The 24,149-nt window shown below is 33.8% G+C and overlaps 1 protein-coding gene across 1 annotated transcript in view; it reads left to right on the plus strand.

Moving 5' to 3' along the window:
• Positions 1 to 21,077, plus strand: part of LOC134260245 (hemicentin-1-like) — a gene marked incomplete at its 5' end in the record, with an annotated part of 95,849 nt that extends 74,772 nt beyond the window's left edge. Inside the window, 4 exons of the mRNA XM_062742819.1 lie at positions 1,389 to 1,658; positions 6,691 to 6,951; positions 20,627 to 20,911; positions 21,070 to 21,077. Coding sequence (XP_062598803.1) covers positions 1,389 to 1,658; positions 6,691 to 6,951; positions 20,627 to 20,911; positions 21,070 to 21,077 — 824 coding nt within the window. The remainder of the gene's footprint in view (positions 1 to 1,388; positions 1,659 to 6,690; positions 6,952 to 20,626; positions 20,912 to 21,069) is intronic.
• Positions 21,078 to 24,149: the final 3,072 nt, after the last annotated feature.

Consider the following 24,149-nt stretch of genomic DNA (forward strand, 5'->3'; position numbering starts at 1 on the left):
TAGAAATTCGATTGCGAAAACAAAATTGGATTTACGGGTTCGGAGATTTTAGATTTATTTTCTTTTCATTGTCAAAAACTTTCAGGTACTAAGTCCATAATTTTTAGCTCACCTGAGCCGAAGGCTCAAGTGAGCTTTTCTGATCACACATTTTGTCCAGCATCCGTCTGTCTGTCCGTCTGTCTGTTAACTTTTCACATTTTCGACTTATCAATAACGCTGGGCCAATTTCAACCAAACTTGCCACAAAGCATCCTTGGGTGAAGGGGATTCAAGTTTGTTCAAATGAAGGGCCACACCCTCATTCAAGGGGGAGATAATTAGGAATTAATGAAAATTTGGTGGCATGTTTTAAAAATCTTCTTCTCAAGAACCCTGTGCCAGGAAAGAAGAAACTTTGTGGAAGCATCCTGGGGTAGTGTAGATTCAAGTTTGTTCAAATCATGACCCCCAGGGGTAGGGCGGGGCCAAAATGGCCGACCAAATTTTTACATAGAAATATATAGGAAATTCTTTAAAAATTTTCTTCTCAAGAATAGCAAAGCCATAATTCATCATATTTCTATGGAAGCATCCTGAGGTAGTGTAGATTCAAGTTTGTTCAAATCATGACCCCCGGGGTAGGGCGGGCCCACAATGGTCGACCAAAGTTTTACATAGAAATATATAGGATATTCTTTAAAAATCTTCTTCTCAAGAATAGCAAAGCGGTAATTGATCATGTTTATATAGAAGCATCCTCAGGTGGTGTAAATTAAAGTTTTTCCAAACCATGACCCCTGGGGGTAGGGCGGGGCCACAATGGCCGACCCAAGTTTTACATAGAAATATATAGGAAAATTCTTTAAAAATTTTCTTCTTAAGAATAACAAAGCCATGAATGGTCATATTTATATGGAAGCATTCTCAGGTCATGTTGATTCAAGTTTGTTCAAACCATGACCCCCGGGGGTCGCGGTTTATAAAGCGTAAACTGCCCCAACCCAGTTTATACCGTATAAAATGGGTAGCTTTTAAATTCACTCCTTGAATATCATTCAAAATATTTAACGTAAAATGAGATCATATTTACATCTTGTTACCTGATAAAATATAATTGAGGTTTAAGTAATTAACCAAAGAGTTAAATTTTAAGTGCAAAAAGGTCAACTTCTATGTACCGTAGACCTCTTATTTTCTCTGCAATTTTGAGTCACTCTTTATGAGGACTTATCCAAAATATACTTCTCAATAAATCCTTGATTTCAGAAATTTTACGAGTGACATACCTTAATTGACAAAATTGGCATATCTGCATGGATAGTACAAAGCAGCATTGAATCACTTGCAAACTTCTTAAACCCAACAATATATTTGACATTTTATTCATTTATAGCTTTGTGTTACAGATCCCCCGACTGTGTTCAGTTTGACAAATCAAGACATCATAGAAGGAGATGACCTATTTGTCACGTGTTCTGTCACCAATGGAAATCCTTCCCAAACCACTGTCTACTGGACCAAGACAGGTGACTCTGGATTCAGACAGAATGGTGCTGAACTACGGATACAGAGAATACAGAGAGGCAGTGCCGGTACCTACACCTGTACAGCACAAAACAGTTACAGCATTGGAGGCACGGGATCAAGCAGGCAGTCCATGACTGTCAATGTGCTCTGTAAGTTATTCTTTAGTAGCAATTTCACAAACATGTAGTTAGAGAAACAGGACCTCAAGCTGAAACAAAAATAAACATTTTTACGATCGAGTAAGGAGGGGACTAATTATAACACTGAAACTGTCAATGTGCTCTGTAAGTTATCCTGAGTACATGCATTTAAGAAATGAGTTGTGTTCTATCTTCCTAAGATTGTTTCAGTAAATTGTAACCTTAACTGTACTGCGAAATAAAAACAGTGTTAATTTGTTAATTTTTGGCATTTTGAGATGACCCGATTGGTAACAAGATGTGTTTTTTACATACTGTAGATTGGCAAGTAATCACGATGGTTTTAATTTCACTATGTTAGCGTTTTATAATTTCTGCGAAATTAAACCCATGGTGAATCCTATTATTAGTTAAAGAAACTTTTAAATGATTATACAAAATCTTAAATAATTTCTTGCAGCATGAAATAAAAACCAATGCGATTGATAGTTTTTGAGAAATCGTGAAATTTTAACACAGTGGAATAAAAATGATTTACAGTATTATTTTCATGTAAAATAATTCCGTAATTTCGGGATTATAGGTCGATGGGGTATATAGGTCGAAAGGCTCATTTTTCAGCCTTAATTTTTGAAAAATCCTAAGAAAGGACGAACTTACTATATAGGACGAGGCTTTGTTTCCCATTTTCTAAAGATTTTTATGCAGGTACAACGTATACGAGGGTTGTTAGAAAAGTTCGCGAACACATTGAATTACGGAAAATCTATTGTGTACTGTGAAGTATGACCTATGTCTAAATAAATTCCTACATTTTGTTTATTTGTATGTAAAAAATCAGGTCCGTTTACTACAATCTTGAAAATTTACAACGATTTTTACTATGAGGTCATGGGATTCACGGAGCAATCACTTGACGTAAGGCGACGTGACAGCCAGATTTCAACCCGTTAAGCTTTGTCGCATTTCATTAAATCTATCATTTTTTCCATATTTTTCTACTCTAAATTTGAACATCTATATCAAGACATGTTACTTTTCTACTATAATGTCTTTTGTACTGATTCGGATATTAGTGAGATCTTTGGAAAAAAGTCTATGCAGTTAATTGATCAGGTATGGAAACTATGCAAAACCATAAAGGCACAACGTCCATGCAATAAAGGGGTATTGAAGTATCGATGGGGTTAATCATTCAAAATGTTAATCCTTACATTCTTATAAAGCTACAACCATCTGAAAACTTTTGTCCTTTGTATGAAATTCCCGGCAGTATCTTGCACATTTTAATCTCTTTTTAGACATTTTCCAGTCTGCATGCATAATTTTTACGTAGTGCAGTGCTCCATGACGCTCAATGACGTTCCGATTTTTGGCTGTGTTTTAATGCGTTGAACATTCATAAATGGCTATAAAACAGTCATATACTCTCCAATTTGATCCAAAATTTCTCCCAGTAATGTTTCAAGAATACTTTTGCGACAGGTAAAATATCACAAATCTCTTTGCGCTACAATTGTGCAATTTTTAATTTTGATAAAGAGTCTGTGTGATGTAAACGTGCCAAAATGTAGCATGCTCTGTGAAGCAAGATTTATCAAAATAAAACAGCTGTATATTTTTCAATGAGCACAGGAGAGCACCAAAGTTTTGTATATTTATTGGAAAATAGGTTAAGATTTTATCTGAAAAGTTTGACTGGTTTCGTGAAAATAGCGCGCTCACAATAGAACTTGTCCGCGAACATTTCTAACACCCCTCGTAAGAACAGGTAAACAAATTACCGGGGTTATTCCGTGACATGAATGTATCAAGAAAATAAACAGGTATTTTAATGAGTACAGCATTTAAATAAAGTTTTTAAAAAATGTAGTTAAAACTTCTTTGAATTATGTTACTACTTATTTTTCTCCAACTTGCCTGTTCAATGCCTCCATAGTTTCACACTGTTGTTAAATCAGAGGCATAAATAACACATCAATACGTTATTATTATACAGCTATAATTCGGGAAATACCTCAGATGAAAGAATAATAAATACTGATTTCAGAACAACTTGGATACATTTCTAATATATTTTATTCAGTCATTATTTACCGGTGGACGACTTCGATGGCCACCATTTTTATTTTCCTTCTCCAGGGATTAGCTAAAATAGGCAAACAACCATTGACTGGCAACAATTTATTTCACACATATTACATTTAATTGGATATAAGACTGTCACAATAAAAAAAAATATTTAATATACTATTTTAATTTATTGCTACTAATAAATGGTAAAAACACTTCAGTTGTGATCGTGAGAAATTTTCGGTATTTTAAATTTTGATACAGTTGCGGTTTTTAGCTCACCCATCTGTCTGTCTGTCTGTAAACTTTTCACATTTTCGACTTCTTCTCAAGAACCACTGGGCCAATTTAAACCAAACTTGCCACAAAGCATCCTCAGGTGAAGGGGATTCAAGTTTGTTCAAGTTTGTTCAAATGAAGGGCCACGGGAATTAATGAAAATTTGGTGGCATGTTTTAAAAATCTTCTTCTCAAGAACCACTGTGCCAGGAAAGATGAAACTTATGGGGAAGCATCCTCAGGTAGTGTAGATTTAAGTTTGTTCAAATCGTGACCCCAGGGGCTAGGGCAGGACCAAAATGGCCGACCAAAGTTTTTTCATCGAAATATATAGGAAATTTCTTTTAAAATCTTCTTCTCAAGAATGAAAAAGCCATAATTCATCATATTTATATTGAAGCATCCTGAGGTAGTGTTGATTCAAGTTTGTTCTAATCATAACCCCCCGGGGTAGGGCCGGGCCAAAATGGCCAGCCAAAGTTTTTCATAGAAATATATAGGAAAATTCTTTAAAAATATTCTTCTCAAGAATAGCAAAGCCATAATTCATCATATTTATATGGAAGCATCCTCAGGTAGTGTAGATTCAAGTTTGTTCAAATCATGACCCCCAGGGAGTAGGGTGGGGCCAAAATGGCCGACCAAAGTTTAACATAGAAATATATTGGAAAATTCTTTAAAAATTTTCTTCTCAAGAATGTCAGTGTCATAATTCATTATATTTCTAATATTTCTGTGGAAGCATCCTCAGGAAGTGTAGATTCATGTTCAAATCATGACCCCCGGGGGTAGGGCAGGGCCAAAATGGCTGACCAAAGTTTTTTCATAGAAATATATAGGAAATTTCTTTAAAAATCTTCTTCTCAAGAATGACAAAGCCATAATTCATCATATTTATATTGAAGCATCCTGAGGTAGTGTTGATTCAAGTTTGTTCTAATCATAACCCCCCGGGGTAGGGCCGGGCCAAAATGGCCAACCAAAGTTTTTCATAGAAATATATAGGAAAATTCTTTAAAAATATTCTTCTCAAGAATAGCAAAGCCATAATTCATCATATTTATATGGAAGCATCCTCAGGAAGTGTAGATTCAAGTTGTGAAAAATAAAGGGAAGAATAAGAACACAATCAATTGAAATTTTAACAAGCTTTTATTTTTACATGAACCACCAAATCATGACCCTGGGGGGTAGGGCGGGGCCAAAATGGCCGACCAAAGTTTAACCTAGAAATATATTGAAAAATTCTTTAAAAATCTTCTTCTCAAGAATGTCAATGCCATAATTCATCATATTTCTATGGAAGCATCCTCAGGTAGTGTAGATTCAATTTTCCTGAAATCATGACCCCCAGGGGAAGGGCGGGGCCAAAATGGCTGACCAAAGTTTTTTCATAGAAATATATAGGAAAATTCTTTTAAAATCTTATCTCAAGAATGACAAAGCCATATAATTCATCATATTTATAGGGAAGCATCCTGAGGTAGTGTTGATTCAAGTTTGTTCAAATCATAATCCCTGGGGGTAGGGTGGGGCCAAAATGGCCGACCAAAGTTTTTCATAGAAATATATAGGAAAATTCTTTAAAAATCTTCTTCTCAAGAATAGCAAAGCCATAATTCATCATATTTCTATGGAAGCATCCTCAGGTAGTGTAGATTCCATTTTGTTCAAATCATGATCCCCAGGGATAGGGCGGGGCCACAGTAGCCAACCAAAGTTTTACATAGAAATATATTGGAAAATTCTTTAAAAAATCTCAAGAATAGCAAAGCCATGATTGGTCATGGGACTACTTTTGGATTTAAACTTTTCAATTATAAACCAATTTCTACTTTTTCTTAGCCACAGTCCTCAGGTGAGCGATATGGCCCATGGGCCTCTTGTTACTTTTAGTACACGATCACGACTTCCTAACTTCAAAATGGCTACCACATTATGTTAATGGATAATATGTTGAGGAATTATTTACTAGATGAAGCAATGTTTTTTTCCTTTGTAATCAATGAATATTCAATGGAATTTATTTTGTAAGAAAGGTATAAAATAAATATTTCATTGTTTACCGGAGCATTAATTTTTTGGTGTAAATAATCAAAAAAGTTTCGAAATTGGCACAAATTTGCTTTGAAATTGACGTAAATTTTACTGATTGGGGGCATTTTTCGTAAACTCAAGCCTTAAACAGGTCAAAATCTGTATATTGGGCGACCCCAGCAGTTCTGAGAAAAAAAGTATCGACCTATATTCCGTAAATTACTGTAGTTTTGCTTATCATAATTATATTTCAATTTGAGCAAAATTAGTGTATTGTTGTATTTGTATAATTTCCTTTAAAGTTCGAATAATTGGCACTTCATATATAATCTTATAGTAATTTTACCTTTTTTTGAGAGGGTCCCTTAAGGAGGCTAGGGGGTCAACTAATTATTTTTTTATTAACCACCATGCAGATATAACTTAAATTTTAGGGTATGATATCTTAAGCTGTCAACTATCATTTGGCAAAGAAAAATTTCATAAATTTTAATTGTAAAATTTGATCATTTTATTATATCCTTATATGGAGCTCTTCTTCTAATGGAGATCAAAATAGTCTAAAAATGGCCACAACCACCCAGCCTCTTTAAAATTCAAGAAAAGTCTTATTGGAAGGTTGGATACTTATTTGATATTTCTTTTCTTTTAGATCCCCCTAGAGTACTAGAAGGGCCAACATTTTATGCAAATGAGAGTCAGGAGATTACATTATTTCGGAACATTTCCAGTAACCCAGCTTCAGATGTATCCTGGTTCAAAGGATCTGAAAGAGTTCATAAACAAGAGTCAGTGACTACTGCCAAATATACTATAAATAAGACCAGATGTACAGATACTTGGAATTACACACTTAAAGCCAGCAATAAAATCAACAACAGTGTCTCTGCACAAGTGCAATTACTTGTTTATTGTAAGTAGAAACATCGGCTATTTTTAGCTCTTCTGAGCCAAAGGCTCAAAAAGCTAATGCTATGGCCATTTGTGCGGTGTGCGGTGTGTGTTTACTTTTTAGAATATGGGCCATAACTCAAGAACCCCTTGGCCAATCAGTGTCAAATTTGTCACAGGGTATCCTTGGCCCAAGGGCTACCACTTATACTAAAATAAGGGTTGGGACCCTTAAACAAGGGGAGATAATCAGGAAAACAAAACCAAAAGTACTGGTTGCTAAAAAATCTTCTTCTCCATAACCACCAGGCAGATTTTCATCAAACTTACATACAAAGGATCAGCTATGTTGAAGATTAAACATAGGTAATCAGAGATTACAGAGCGCACCTCAACGAATGTTGTCTTTAAATAAGGCAAAACCACACAATTAATCAACAAGAAGTGTACATTCCAACGATAAAAATATTTAAGCAATTTTAATCTGATTTTAAAATAGAACTACATAAAAATTTTAACTAGTTCTTCTTCATGAAAATGTAATTAAAATTCAGCATCTGAAGCAAATTTGAGAGTTTTTATCTCTTGATGCAACATTTGTGCAAGTTTGGTTTATACAATATTATATAAGCCTTATAGTTTATTGGTAATAGACCTGCACCCATAACTTTTACCTGGTCTATTATCTGAAAATGTATGTCGAATTCAGCATCCGAAGCAAGTCCATTATTGTGCATCCTAAGATTTATCATCCATGCAAGTTTGCTCATTATAGGGCTCATAGTTAATTGGGAATGAAACATGCATCAAAAACTAACATTTTCACTCATCAACAAAAAGTAGGTCAGATTCAGCATCCGAAGCAAGCCCGGTAGTATGCATCCTTATATGTATCATCCATGCAAGTTTGGTCATTAAAGAACTCATAGTTACTTGGAAATGAATCATGCACCAAAAACTTTAACCTATTCACTCAACTGGAAAATGTAGGTCAGATACAGCATCCGAAGCAAGCCTGGTAGTATACATCTTTATATGTATAATCCATGCAAGTTTGGTCAACATAGGGCTTATAGTTACTTGGAAATGAAACCTGCACCAAAAACTTTAACCTGTTCACTCAACCGGAAAATGTAGGTCAGATTCAGCATCCGAAGCAAACCCAGTAGTATGCATCCTTAGATATATCATCCATGCAAGTTTGGTCAACATAGGGCTTATTATATAGTTACTTGGAAATGAAACCTGCACCAAAAACTTTAACCTGTTCACTCAACCGGAAAATGTAGGTCAGATTCAGCATCCGAAGCAAGCCTGGTAGTATGCATCCGTAGATGTATCATCCATGCAAGTTTGGTCAACATAGGGCTTATAGTTACTTGGAAATGAAACCTGCACCAAAAACTTTAACCTGTTCACTCAACCGTAAAATGTAGGTCAGATTCAGCATCCGAAGCAAGCCTGGTAGTATGCATCCTTAGATGTATCATCCATGCAAGTTTGGTCAACATAGGGCTTATAGTTACTTGGAAATGAAACCTACACCAAAAACTGCACCAAAAATGTTAACCTGCTCCAAAAACATTAACCTGGTCATTCCTTTGCTGAAATTGCAGCATCTGAAACTTTGACTGGTATAATGAAACACACTAGAACCATCTTCCATGCATGTCTAATCAATATAGGGCATAGAAGTACTTAAAAAGAAAACTGCTCCAAAAAACTTAACCTTAACCTGGGACGCCGACGCTGACGCCGACGCCGACGCCGAGGGTATTACATTAGCTCCCCCAACTTCGTTGAGGTCAGCTAAAAATTGTTCAAGGCATGACACTGGGGCAAATGGCATGGTCTCAAGGTCACTTTAAAGTTGACCTAAATTTACAATTAATGAAAATGTTTATATTTTGCTTACTATAAGGACTAGGATCATCAAATCTTGTAAGTTGATGCATCTTAGGACTTAACATCATGTTAAATCAAAGTAGGTCACGGTGACCTACTTTTTAAATTTTGCGGGCATTTGTTTTCAAATTGATTTAAAGGCATATTTTGAACACTTTAAGGCCTATGATCATCAAACTTTGTCAGTTGTTGCATCTTGGGTCCTTGAACAACGTCAACTTAAAAGTAGGTCACCTTGACCTACTTTTTGAACTTTATGACCTATCCTTTTTAAAACATTTAATCCCATTATTGCAGACACTAAGAGGGTTAGAATCATCAAATCTTGTAAGTTGCTGCATCTTGGGACCTTAAAACATATTTAAGTTAAAGAAGGTCACTGTGACCTACTTTTAGAATTTTGCAGGCATTTGTTTTCAAATTGTTTAAAAGGCATATTTTGATTACTTTCAGACCTATGATCATCAAACTTGGTCAGCAGATGCATCTTGGGACTCTGAAAAATGTCGACCAAAATGTAGGTCGCAAGGACCTACTTTAGAATTTTATGGCTAAATTTAAGTATCTTTGGTATTTATTGCTTAGAATCATCAAACTTTGTGAGTTGATGCATCATGGGTTTTCGGAGAGTGACAATCAAAAAATTAGATCACTGTGACCTATTTTCGACATTTTATGGCTATATTTAAGTATCTCCAGTACTTATTGGCTTAGAATCATCAAACTTTGTCAGCTGATGCATCTTGAGTTTTCGGGAATGTGGACCAAAAAGTAGGTCACAGTGACCTATTTTTGACATTTTATGGCTAAATTTATGTATCTTTGACCTAGAATCGTCAAACTTCGTCAGTTGATGCATTTTGGGTTTTCCAAGAATGTAGACCAAATCTCTGGTACTTATGGGCATACTTATTTAGAATCATCAAACTTTGTCAGTTGATGCAGTTTGGGTTTTCGGAGAATGAAAACCAAAAATTAGGTCACAGTGACCTACTTTTGACATTTTATGGCTTTATTTAAGTATCTCTAGCACTTATCGGTTTAGAATCATCGAACTTTGTTAGTTGATGCCTCTTGGGTTTTCAGAGAATGTCGACCAAAAAGTAGGTCATGGTGACCTACTTTTGAATATCTCAGGTATTTTTTGGCTTAGAATTATCAAACTTAGTCAGCAGATGCATCTTGGGACTCTGAAAAATGTCAACCAAAATGTAGGTCACGATGACCTACTTTTGACATTTTATGGCTATATTTAAGTATCTCTGGTACTTATTGACTTAGAATCATCAAACTTTGTCAGTTGATGCATTTTGGGTTTTCCAAGAATGTAGACCAAAAAGTAAGTCAAGGTGACCTACTTTTGAATATCTCAAATACTAAATTGCTTAATTCAATCTTAGTTTGTCTATTAATGCATCTTGAGTCCTCAGAAAACTTCAATCTTAAAGTAGGTCACAGTGACCTACTCATGGCTTTTTATAGCTTTATTGAAATATCTTCAGTCCTATTGGCTAAGAATCATCAAACTTTGTCAGTTGATGCAACTCAGGTCTTGAGGATACTTAGGGTTAGAGGCTTCAAATACAAGTGATTGGTTGTACAATTTATCAGAAAAGCGATTCAAGGCCCTTGGGCCTCTTGTTAACTGCAAAATGCACCGGTGAGTGGATTTATCAGCTGTATTAACTACGGAATGAGTTTTTCATGTTTTTGGCAATGCCGAACATGCATGCGTAACGTGAACTGTGATTCATTGTTTCAGTCTTCGCCAAATTTTTTTTTCAGCACATGCCCTTCGGGCAGGTGTGATAACCAATTACACAAGCCCGAACAAATATTTACATGCCCAGAATTTTATCAAGTTATAGTATTATTCTTATTTGCCATTTCATGCCAAGGAAATGATCTGAAATCCATTGTATCGATCTATTGTCCTTCCAATATTTTTTTCAACCTGTACACTTTTTGTGTCTCCTTAGCAGAAGAGTTCCTTTGAAATCGCGGTAAAATAAGATTTCAGTTAAATTTTATTTTGAACTTGACTTTAGATGGAAAATAAAAGACTTTAAAGTACATTTAGTGTTATTGGTCTTATTTAATTTTATTATACCGCGGCTTATGCCTTAGAATTTACATGCCCTTCGGGCTTGTAAGTGTGCAAATTCCACGTGCCCGCTTCCAATTTTACCAGGTCCCGGGCATCGGACTCCCGGGAAATTGACGAAGACTGTCGTTTCACATCGTGACTCTGTGATGTGGCCAATCAAATGACCCATGCATATTTAATTACATACGACGATTTTTCGGTGATTTTGCCCATGAGTGATAAGTAAAGACGAGATCACCCGTGGGTTTCCGACGATGCACGAACGCATTCGTAGCAGATTGAACTTAAGATTTTACTTACGACAGACTTCGTACTTACCAACAATCTCAATATGCTTTATTATCCTTACACTAGAGGATTAAAATAATAATAAAGCTTAGTTTTCATCACTTGTCAGCGTAAGCAAAGATAATAAATGATTCTAAAAAGTCGTGCACTCTTGTGGGATAGGGGTGCGTATCATTACTGCTTCAATTTCAAAATGTTCATAACCGCTACATAGTCAATACCGCTACAAAAAGTTAAATCATTGCTACATATACAAGCTAATTCAGAGAATTCGTGTCCCCCGCTTAGGGAAAAAGTCAGCTCCCCCTGACTGAATTTGTAGAATTATTAAATGTATACATGTATACTGAAGCAAATAAAATACATGTACATGTATGTCAATATGCATATAAAGATTTGGTTGCTTATTCTTCATTATGTGTATAGAAGATTTTTTTATATGGAATTTTTATCACTGTAATGATGATTTGATAACCTCATAAATTTTTCATTTCACATGCTGAATACTATCATTTAGTAAAAAAAAAAAAAAAAAAAAAAGTATTTAAAAAAAAAAAAAAGAAAGAAAGGTTCGACCGAGATTCGATCCCGGGACCTCTCACATTTGAAGCGAGAGACATCACCACTAGACCACGGAATTGCTTTACATAGTGTGAAGTATATGCAGAAGTAAAGTCACATACATGTATATATTCATGTTTTCATGTTCGGTATTCTCAAAATTTTACACAATCCATGGTGTTTGATTTATTTAGCCTTTATTAGTTCTAATAGATGTAATAAGAACATAAAGTCCGCCGAGAACCTGTTTTATACGCAATAACTCTCCTCATGCCCATGCGCTAAAAATAGCGACATGTAATACTATAAATACTAATAAAACAAACAGGCGGGGCACTTTGAGAGGGGCGAGAGACGTCCTAGGGAGTTTTGATATAAAATTACATTGCATAAGCTCAAAATCTTCTTGAAATATCACCCAGAAATAATAGTATTTCACACAGACAGAATGTATAAATTTATGACCTTGAACTTTGACCTCAAAATCAATAGGGGTCTTCATTAGGCCACAGGGAGTTGTTATATAAAATTTCATTGCAATAGCTCAAATGGTTCTAGAGATATCGTGTGGAAACGAAAGTGTTTTAACAGACAGAATTTGCTTATTTATGACCTTGACCTTTGACTTTTTGACCTCAAAATCAATAGGGGTCTTCTTTAGTCCATAGGGAGTTGCTATGCTAAATCTCATTGCAAAAGCTCAAAGGGTTCTCGAGATATCGTGTGGAAACGATTAAGCATTACAGAAAGACGGACGGACGGACAAACCCAAATTAATATCCCCCACTTTTCAAGTGGGGGACAAAAAGTATGCATTACCCCTACATTGCCTTGTTAGCTGTAGCCTCTTATGAGTGTACAGATTGATGTAAATACATTGTACAACATTTACATGCATAAGGCCTGTTTCCCTTTAATTTCTCACCTTGTGGAGTGAAAGAAAGCCTTTGAGCAGGACGTTTTGTATTAGGGTGAATTCACCATGCATCGGATACCCTTGTACTTCAGCAAGTTCTAGCGATATCGCTACCGACGGAAAATTATCAAAATGGAGTTTAACATTTAGTTTGTGATTAAAATATCAATTTGTGACCCAATTATATGCCCTTTATTGAGAAAATATCCTCAAAAATCGAAATTTTGGCGATAACTCAAAATTCACCATGGATCGGACATTGTTTACCATGCATCGGACAGACGGTATTTTGACCAGAAAAATATCATACCTTTATCAAAGTGCTTTAAAATGCTTAATATGGATATATTTTTATCTTTTATCTAAGAAAAAAACCCTCAAATTAAATTTAATTGACGATATCGTTGCACAAATGTAGAACAATTCAAGAGACCTCAGTCTGCCTAAGAAATGCTTTAAAATGCTTATAATGCGGTAATTTGCGCCCTTTTTTTTATGGTTTATCATACTCTGGTTTGTAGAAATAAATTGAGTCAAAATCCAGACGTCATATATCGATAACTTGTATTTTGACTGAAAATATAGAGTTTTTAATTTCTTTTTCCGCAAAAACAGCTATCAGCTGGGTTCTGTATGAAAATGGTAGTACTTACCATTGCATCGGAAAGTGTCCGATGCATGGTTAATTTGTGTCCGATGTACGGGGAAATGAACATACTAGTGAAAACCCTCTCTATAAAGAATTATACGAACATTGAAGTGAAATTTCTTTAAATTTTTTGTTAAATTACCAATCTTTGACTTTATTTACCAAAGTCCGACTCGTTCCGTTGAAGTCGAATTTTAAGAACGATAACTCTAAAAATCGCAAAATCATAAATTTCTGGTTATTCCCCTTTGATGATGTAAAATATGACGTAACTTCAAGGCCATTCTCGGGGTATTTTTATCACAACATGATAATAACAATCGATATCATTAAAAAATTTAAATCTTCATCTTTAAGACAGAAACAAATAAATACACGGAACTCTTAAGCCGAAAGAGAATTTATTGTCTAAAGTTGTCCTATGCAAGGTATGTGTCCGATGCATGGTGAATTCACCCTATTTAAAATCTTTATTTTATACATAAAACACTTTAAAATTTCTTTAAATCAAGCACTCCTCTTAGTTAAAACCCAAATAAGTCTTCAAACTATCTTTACACAATAGGTTAAGCTTTGAATGCTATTCACTTGACATTCTGCTGTCTAAGAAATACGCACACTAACCCGCCTACATTTTGGAACCATTTAATTCAATTAAAATAGCATTTTGGCAATAAAATCTTTGTTTAAAACTAAGAACAGTTCAATGGTAATTGACGAATTGTCTTAATATCAGCGCTAAACAGTAAATTATCCATTATTCCAGCTCTTGAAAAAAGGGGGGTAGACAATATTTTCCATTGAAATCCGAGTTTCAAGCATCACCACATTTTGAAATAGTCTTGGATATGATTAAATATTCCTTATATCTTTTCTTATGTTTTAGGCAAATAATTAAAAAATAAATATATCAATAAATTTTAATGTTTCAGTTATAATCGCTTTGAAATTGGTGGAAAATGAGCATTGTTATCTTTTTTAGTAAATAAACACATGCCCCCCCCCCTTCACACTAAAAGCTTTGGTATGAATTTGTGAAATAACATTCCATATTACCAGTAAAAAGGAATTTTTGTGACACTGCAGGGGGGGGGGGGGATGTTTTAAAAATATTTTCCGTTTTCTGTTTTTTTGCTGATTTCCATAGTTAAAAACACAGTTTTGCCAAAATTTTAGAGTTATTTCTTTGTTTTCCCAAATAATTAATGTTTTATGAAAATCTGTATGATTATCTATAAAAAATATTAGAAATTCATCGAATAATAAAATTATGTTTTCTTTTGAAAATTGACTTGGAGGTAGGCGGGAGAACAATACTATCGTTCGCACTTCTTTTGTCTCTTTCATATTTTGCTTTTAATTTCCTTCTTTATAAGAATGCATAAAAATAGATATTACACGTTCACATGCACCTCCAAAATTATAATAGTAAATAGTTGAAACAGCAGGGTATTTTTAAATGAAACCATTTTACAGTTCAGATTCTAATGGTACACAGCTCCTTAGCTTTTTTAGCTGAATAATACAGAGTCATACTTCTTATTTTCATTAAAAGTATATCCTGAAGTCCCCTGCAGTTTACCGACGTAATCTTAAATCTAGTCATAGGAAAATGTTTGCAAAATAAGCCAGCATATACAAAAAAAAAATTCCATTTACACATCTATCATTCATACTAAAAACAAAAAAACCTTCCAGCATGTTATTAAATACCAGTTTCCAAATAAATTTGATATTTAAAAGTGAGGGTTTTTAAGGAACAACATGATATTATATGTACAGATACATCCAACCATTTTTATCAATTAGTGCATTCTACATGTATTTTGTTTCAGCAACCGGTTGTTTCGAACCTCTTTCATAACTAATTCAACGTATATTTATTTTAGAAATATTTTGAATACACAAGACCCATATTCACTTTTGAAAATGTTCATGTATTTTTCTCATTTTGGACCATAATATGTAATTAAAGGTAAGATGTAAAATACTACAATATTCTATTCTTTAAACATGTATTACCATATCCGATATGTACAGATAAATAATTTTAATGAAATAATGTAATTTGAGGCAACAAATTGATAATCTGAGAGAATGAATTGGCAATTTGTTACAACAGATTGTCAATCCGAAAGAATGGATTGTGTAAATCAAGAACTCGGTTTACTTTTATAAATTTTTAAAAATTCTATGTCCCTTCATGGCTTTCATAGATTGCAACCTGCATGGCTGCCAGGGTTGTAACAAGAAAGGAGACAATTGACTGCAAATGTTACTTCTGATCAGGACAAAATTCCTGGGGCAAGGTTGTTTGTGAGCATGGGAGTGTTGATAAACCATCCATTTAGTTTGACCACCCATATATATGATGTACAATAATTGGAAAGTGTCTGAAAAATTTAGAAAATGGAAATTCTAACCACATACTTTATGCAGATTGAAAATACAACAGCATGCAGTCTATAAAAACAGCTTGTTCCATATCTCGGTATTTATTCAATTAGATATTACGTGTTTAAATAATGTGTTTGTATGAATAATCAAGTGTTTCAAACACTTTTTTTTCAAAATATAAATCAAATGTTTATAAACTTGAATGAATGCAATATCATGAGAATGACACAAATAAAATATGACTTTATTTTTTGAAATTTTAGAAATACAGAAATTTTCAGTACCAAAACAAAAATTTACCTGTTCATTGGTGTCCTTGTATATTAATTGGCCTTCGTAGTGTATGTTGGGCTTAGCAAGTGGGTATTCACAGATGAAAGTATTGTTGCATATGGTTCCAGCACCCTAAAAATTCAATATGAAAGTGGTACATGTACACACTGGTTATAACACACATACTGAAAACAACTCTCCATTATTATAGCAACTTTGATTTTACTTTGAACTTGCGAGTGATTGTCAAAAGCATTAAAGTTCAAAAGCAACACCAAATTGGCTGAACAATACAAAATACAAACACTGGAACATGAAAATCTACTACATGTGTACATTTAATTTTCTTTTGAACGTGAACTAATGTGTTTTAAACATACATTATTCGGTCAATATACACGTATTCTCACCTGCTAATACCAAAGGCATGTCCGTATTATTTGATTCATTGATGTGATGAATTTCGTTGTGAAATAATCATGAAAATTGACGTTCAGATTTCAGATCACCATCATGTTGTTTACTGCTACCACGCGGAAACACGTGGTTATTTCAATTCATATCAACTCATACAGTGATGAGTCGCATTTATTTATAATTGCGAGTTTTTGTGTTGTTAAATTTTGTGCCAATATAGATCTAATTAAATTGCAAATTAAGTGTACAGTATAACAACATACAACAATATTAAAATCTGATTTTTTTTAGTAAAGATCTACATTTAGGGAATCTACAATTTTTTCAACATTGTATATCACTACAGGAAATTTACATCATTACATGTAGGTGAATAAATTAACATTTCACTTCACAAAAGGCAGAACGATAGTATATATTTGTTTTTTGAAATCTATTTTTTTTTGTATTATGCATTTATTTCAGTAAAAAATATATTTAAATGGATAAAAAAGTCTTATGAAAGAATTTGTTGTTTTGAGTAAGACGCAACAATATCGACCTTGACGTTACATGTAAATATTGAATGATTTTTCTATAAAAACTATGCGAAGGTCACAAATTCAAATTATCGTAATTAAGAAAATACTGAGCGCAAGAAGGCCTGTAAAGGCTTGTCGGAAAGAAAATTTTCTCTACTTTTACCAGCTTTAATTTGTATTCCCTATTTCAACACGGAAATAAACGTAAAACTGAGCTTTGTTTAAACATTACGAATAAAATCGTGAAAAAACACATCAGTGCAAGAAAATTCTTGTTTTTAAAATATACTTTAAAATAATAACAATGATTTTTACATATCTTAAAAGCAGAGAAAATATGCTTTAAGAATATACCATCCTTTCTTTATAAAGTTAATCAGGAAAAAAATATCAATCGTCTGGAAAATCGGCAATTGCTTTGGAAAATTACGCCATTTTCAAAAAGTCACGTTTGTCTTCACAACGTAAAATCGATTAAATATCGGCAATCAAGACATAATAATCTTTTCAGATATTTTAAAAGTAGAGAAAATTTCCAAAAAGATGATATATAGCTTATATACCTTCATGCTACCATAAAATAGATATGGAGATATTATTTTCGCGAAGTCGTGTTTTAACGTGCCATCGGTCAATTTGACCGGTACGGAAGTGAAGGGGTTAAGAAGCACTGAAATATTTCCAAATTAAACTCGACTTACATGTAGATCGAAGTCTCTTGTAAGTGTCTCTTACATGACATAAGTTTACATGTAAGGCCGGAATTAAAAATATCTTTGTTTCCCCTAACCCGACCCTAAATTCTCAAGTTGGGTCGGTAGGTAGGTAAACAATTTTATTTTCTGACAGCAGCTTTGAAAATACATTCTAGAATTTAATGGAAAATTACCTTTATAAATAAGAAAAGTACAAAAGAAAGTGATTTGTGAACAAAATGCTAAGTATCATACATTTGCCGTTTAAAAGCAAATTTCATGATTAATTAATTCACAACTGTAATTTAGATGAACTTGTGAAATATCTCACGCCAGAGTACATTTATATAAATCGAATAAAAAAAGACAAGATTCTCAAATACGCAAAGACTGGACATCCGAGTATTTTTTTTCAAACTTTCAATCACCCTCCAGTGCTTATGAACAGTCAATGTACTTTTTTGAGGGCCATGAGATTTGCAGTGGTTAAGTTGCAGATTCAAATACCAATGAGGAACGTTGAAAACGGTCCTTCAAAAGGGACCATAAAAACTTATGTCCAGTGTCGCAGAAGATGCTGGCTCAAAAAAGATCCCACTGCTTAATGGCAAAAAAGTGCGTAGTACGTCTAAATTTGAAGCAATGGGGGAAATGTTCGAATGTCATCCCAACAAATCTCGAAAGAAACAACCAATCTTCAAGAGCCTTATTAGAGAAATGTCACCGGACGTCTCAGGAGGCTGAATTATGATTTCAAAACTATTTGAAAAGAGTATTTAAACAATATTTAAAGGAATCAAACCGAATCTACAAATGATAAAAATGTTATATAAAACAATGTCATAGTCACGAAGTTTTACCCGTAAATAAAGGCATGAAAAAGTACAAGTGAATTATATATTTATTAGGATGAATATGCAGACATATTTATAACAACTCCTATGATTCCATTTTGGCATATAGTTAACATAGGAACATAGATGTCATGAATTGTTTATTAGATCAAAACTCAAATTTAATAAAATGCAATGAAATTGAATGATGTGTTCACTAGATTGGCCCCTCATCTGCTCATGAGGCTGGTCTTTCCATGTATTACATACCTAAAATTTGTTTGTTCGTTGTTAAATGTCCATTTCGAAAATTTATTCACTCAAATGGAGACACCAAGACACCCCCGAAACACTCTTAATTAGTCATGGTAAATTTTATTATCATATTGTTTGAAGAGGGAAGAATTCTAGTTAGCTAAAGGCATAAGAATGAGACATCGCCGTTGTTTTATGAGGAACTATACTTCTCTGTAATCACATCTGGGCGCTATTTTGTTTCCGTCTGTTTCCGACAAATGCTTGATAATCACAGTAGAACAATGTCGGCCGTTCTGATAAAAACTGAATTTGATGAAATTGTATTTTATAAAACTTGGTTGACAATAAAAATAATTTTGAATCATCTTATTTAAAAAATCTTTTCAGTCGGCGCGTTTTAACTGGGTCGGTCGCGTTAGGGGAAACAAAGGTATTTTTTATTTTGGCCTAATTTATTTTTTCTATATATTGTTGGCCTATATTTTGTTGATCTATAGATTTGATTTTTTATGTTGATTTTAGATATTATAAATGAATTTAATTTCAAAAGAAATTCTAAATATTGTTCAGGTCATTAATTCCTTAAATAGAGATGTTGAATAAGAGTTTTGTTGTTTTCTATTTTCTTCTCAGTGAGCCGATACCCTTAAAAATAGCTAAAAATTATTCATCTGTACTTAAAGTTGAAATTATTTTTCTAAGTTGCACTGGCTGCACAACATTTAGGCTACATTAAATTAATCTTTAGATTCTCATCCGAATTTGCTAAAACATTGGGGAAGGTGGGCAGAATTTATTTTTTATTTTTTATAATTGAAAGTATCAACAAAACATGGACTCTTCGTACACATTTTTTTTTCATAATATGTTAATGCTAATTTGAATAGACTTTATTGTTTTCATATTCTTTTAAATATCTACAGATGTTTCTTGTTTTACAAATTTAATATTTATTGTTTGATTAACAAATAATCAAGTACACATATACAGCACACACCAAACAAAATGAGGTGCAGATACTAATTAATAAATTGTGCATGCATGACTTCTCATTGCCTTTCCCCAAATATCTGTTTGGTTTACCAACAAATCCTTCTGTTTTGTGTAAAATATCACAGATTTCCACCTTCCTCAAAAACTCTATCGTTCTTGAGACTAAAATGACATGTTCGACATTAAAATAGGTCATGTTTGCAAAATCTATAAAATATTCTGAAAAAGTCTAGGCCTAAACAGTTTTAAGATGAAACATTTCCTTAGCACTTTTATTTTCTAAAGTCTGCTGACGATGTTTTATTTTTTTTTCTAAATGCAAAATCATGTACAGCTAGAGATCGTTAGAACTTGACCAGGTGTCATTTTCCTCATCTTTGCTAATGCCAGTGATGATATATAGATGTCTTTATGCTATTTTTTCTTCTCTGCTTTAATTAATTCTCTATATATTGACAAATTATCTTTTCCTTACATATTTAAACTGCTTTTATTGCTGATATTTCTCCATTTTTCACACTTCTTTTGCTATAAATAGCGACACGCGACTTTTAATACAGACGGGAGATTTTACTCTTAAACTTTGATTAAAATTCTCGCTGAATAAAAATACAAATTTTGAAATAAAAAACACCGGGGCGGGACACTTTGAGAGGGGTGGGCAGGAATGAGAATCTAAAGATTAATTTTATCTGGCCTTAATTACAAGAAAGTATGTCATATAATCTTAAGCTAGTACTTATTACTCAATTTGAAAAGTTTGAAAATCCTTTGAAAAAAATCTTTTCCTATGAAGGTTCTTTCTCCAAAAGTCAAAGCGTACTAGTTATGAAAGTTATTTTCATTACAGGATCCTCAATATAAAACTTTTTTTCTCTTGACAGGTAAACCGCAAATGGTAAGAAACATTACACTTGGGATAACAGATGAAATTGGAATTGAATTTTCAGTCAATGTCACAGCATATCCAAAACCAAGCTATCAACTAACACGTATAAACAAAACTGTAGTCAGTGAAATGACTAGCAATTTTTTTGTGAATGCTGTGAATAATTTCACTATCAGATACAACCAGACATCAGTTACAAAGAGTGATTATGGAGTATACATTTTGAAAATAAAAAATACCGTTGGAGAAGCTGATATATATATTGATGTCATTCCTAAAAGTAAGTCTTTATTTTTTAGCTCAACTGGTCAAAGACCAAAAGAGCTTATGCGATAGTAATTTATTCATCGTCCATCCGTCTGTCTGTCCATCTGTAAACAATTCTTCAAAATGCTACTTCTCCTACAGTTTTAGTCTGATTTTGTTATCACTTGGCAGACAAGTAGACTACACAGTTCTAGATTTTGATTTTTGATTTCGATAAACTGTGTTGCCGTGGTTACTAAAGCTAGAAATTTCTGTAAAATACTTTCAAAATGCTACTTCCCCTAGGGTTAAAATCTGATTTCAAAATAATGTGGCAAACATGTAGACTACACTTAGATACACAATTCCATGTACATGTATTGACTTTTTTATTTCGATAAACTATGTTGCCATGGTTACTAAAATATAAAATTCTATGAAATACTTTTAAAATGCTACATCTCCTAGATTAAATTTCATTTCATAATAACTTGGCAAACACTTAACACTAAGATGGCCAAAATAAAAAATACCTTTGTTTCCCCTAACGCGACTGACCCAATTAAATCACGCCGACTGAAAAGATTTTTAAAATAAGATGAATCAAATATTTTTTTATTGTTAACCAAGTTTAATAAAATGCAATTCATCAAAATCAGTTTGTATCAGAACGGCCGACATTGTTCTATTGTGATTTTCAAGCATTTGTTGGAAACAAAATAACATCCAGATGTGATTACAGGGCATTAAATTGGCTCTTAATAAAACAATGGCGACGTCTCAATCTTTTGTTTTTAGCTCATTGGAATTCTTCACTCTTGAAACAAATCATCAATAAAATTTACCATGACTAATTAAGAGTGTTTCGGAGGTGTCTTGGCGTCTCCATGCAAGTGAATAAATTTTCGAAAGGGATAATAAACAGCAAACAATACTGTCTTTGAATTTAAGGTACGTAATACATGGTAAGACCCGCCTCATGAGTAGATGAGGGGCCCACCTAGTGAACACATCATTCAATTTCACTGCATTTATATATGAGTTGCGTCAAGCGAAAAGGGACCTTTGTGACATAAACATAATTAGGTCACAAAAGCGCTTCAAAGACGTGACGTCTCATCGGTGTGTTTGCAAAATGATGAAAAAGAATTATGCGATAAAAAAAAAAAAATATATATATTTGCAGAATATATATACAAAAAGGACATGCCTAAAACTGTCTTGAAAAAAATGTTTAATGTTGTCAATTTATAGATTTACTGGTATAATTTTTCCAAAATAATATATAAACTTATTAAATTTTTGATTGTTTATGAATGGTTTAATTCTTGAGGCTTGAACTGTCAAAAAAGTTCACAAACAAACCAATGTACATGTCTACCTCATTAAGCTCTGAAACCAAACGCTTCTTTGGCCTTTCCGGCTAAGCTCCAGTTTCTACAGATAAGAAAGTGATCCCCTGCATTTATTTCTTTGTTTTTAGGTCACCTGAGTAACTCAGGTGACCTATTGATATCCGTTTTCGTCCGTGTCGTGTGTTAACATTTGAACATTTTCAGCTTCTTCTCTGAAACCACTTAACCAATTTCAACCAAATTTGGTATGCAGCATCTATGGGTGAAGGGGAACAAAATTTTTAAAATTTCATGGTCCCCACCCCCCTGGGGCCTGAGGGGTGGGGCCAAAACAAATAAAATTATTGCAATCTTTAAAAATCTTCTTCTTTACTCCTGGACACCAAGCAGGCAAACTGTTAGCATGAATGTAATGAGCATTGAGTCCTCTTCAAAATTGTGAAATTCATGGCCCGAGGGTCAGGGGTTCTAGTGCTAGGGCGGGGCTATGTAGATTATATAGTGAAAATACATTATTTCTTTGAAAATCCTCTTCTCTGCTTCTAAGTATTAAATAAACTTATTAAGTACATAGTAATGATGAGCATGAGTGCTTCTTCCAGATTTGTGAATTTTATGGCCCCAGGGTCAGGGGTTCAGGTGTTAGGGCGGGGCTCTATCGATTATATAGTGAAAATGCATTTATTCTTTGAAAATCTTCTTCTCTGCTTCTGAGTATGTTATAAACTAACTAAGCACATAGTTATGATAAGCAAGAGTGCCTTTTCTGAAATTGTGAATTTTATGGCCCCAGGGTCAGGGGTTCTGGTGTAAGGGCGGGTTTTTATTGATTATATAGTGAAAATGCATTTATTCTTTGAAAATCTTCTTCTCTGCTTCTGAGTATGTTATAAACTAACTAAGCACATAGTTATGATAAGCAAGAGTACCTTTTCTGAAATTGTGAATTTTATGGCCCAGGGTCGGGGGTTCTGGCGTTAGGGCGGGGCTCTATTGATTATATAGTGAAAATGCATTTATTCTTTGAAAATCTTCTTCTCTGCTTCTGAGTATTATATAAACTAACTAAGCACATACATCATAGTTATGATTAGCAAGAGTGCCTTTTTCCAAAATTGTGAATTTTATGGCCCCAGAATCAGGGGTTCAGGTGTTAAGGCGGGGGCTCTTTTGATTATTCAGTAAAAATACATTAATTCTTTGAAAATATTTTCCTTTGCTTCTGGGTTTTATGCCAATGATCCAAGTATATATATTTATGATGAAGAAAGGTGTATCTAGCAAAATGGATATTTTTTATTCCCCCCCCCCCCCCGGGTCAAGGGGGGTGGGGGTGGGGGTGGTTGTTCTATAGTGTGAAAATAAATTAAGGCTTTGAAATCTGCTCTTTGGTATTAATCAACCATTTTATGATAAAATTTGCAAAATTTTGAAATATGTGGCCCCAGGGTCAGTGGTTCTTTTGGGGTGAGGTGGTTATAAAGTGGAAGAACATTTTCTCTTTGTAACTCTGGGTATTGAGTAAGTAGAGTAAGCATGCTAAGTTTTTAATTATGATAAGCAATAGTGCCTCTTTCAAAATTGTGAATTGTGAATTTCATGGCCTCTGGTTTAAAACATGAACCAAATTTAATTGTTTGAAAGATGTTACACAATACTCAGGTGACCTATAAGGCCCGTGGGCCTCTTGTTCTTTTCTTTTTTGTTTTGTTTTGTTTTTACTGGGGGGGGGGGGGGTGGTACATGTGAAACTTTCCAGATTGTTTCTCAGAAAGCCCCGAAAAGACAGCTAAGAAACTTTGTCTGTAGTCAAGTCATAAAGGATGAAGCGGCGAAACCCATACGGACTTTCATATCTACAAATTACATGTAACACGTTGGCGCAACACTCTGAGGTTTGAAAACTGCATGACACAA

This window comes from Saccostrea cucullata, unplaced genomic scaffold (assembly GCF_032062105.1).
Source record: "Saccostrea cucullata isolate Sc308-1 unplaced genomic scaffold, CSIRO_AGI_Scuc_v1 ctg1545, whole genome shotgun sequence".
Taxonomy (NCBI): Eukaryota; Metazoa; Mollusca; class Bivalvia; order Ostreida; family Ostreidae; genus Saccostrea; species Saccostrea cuccullata.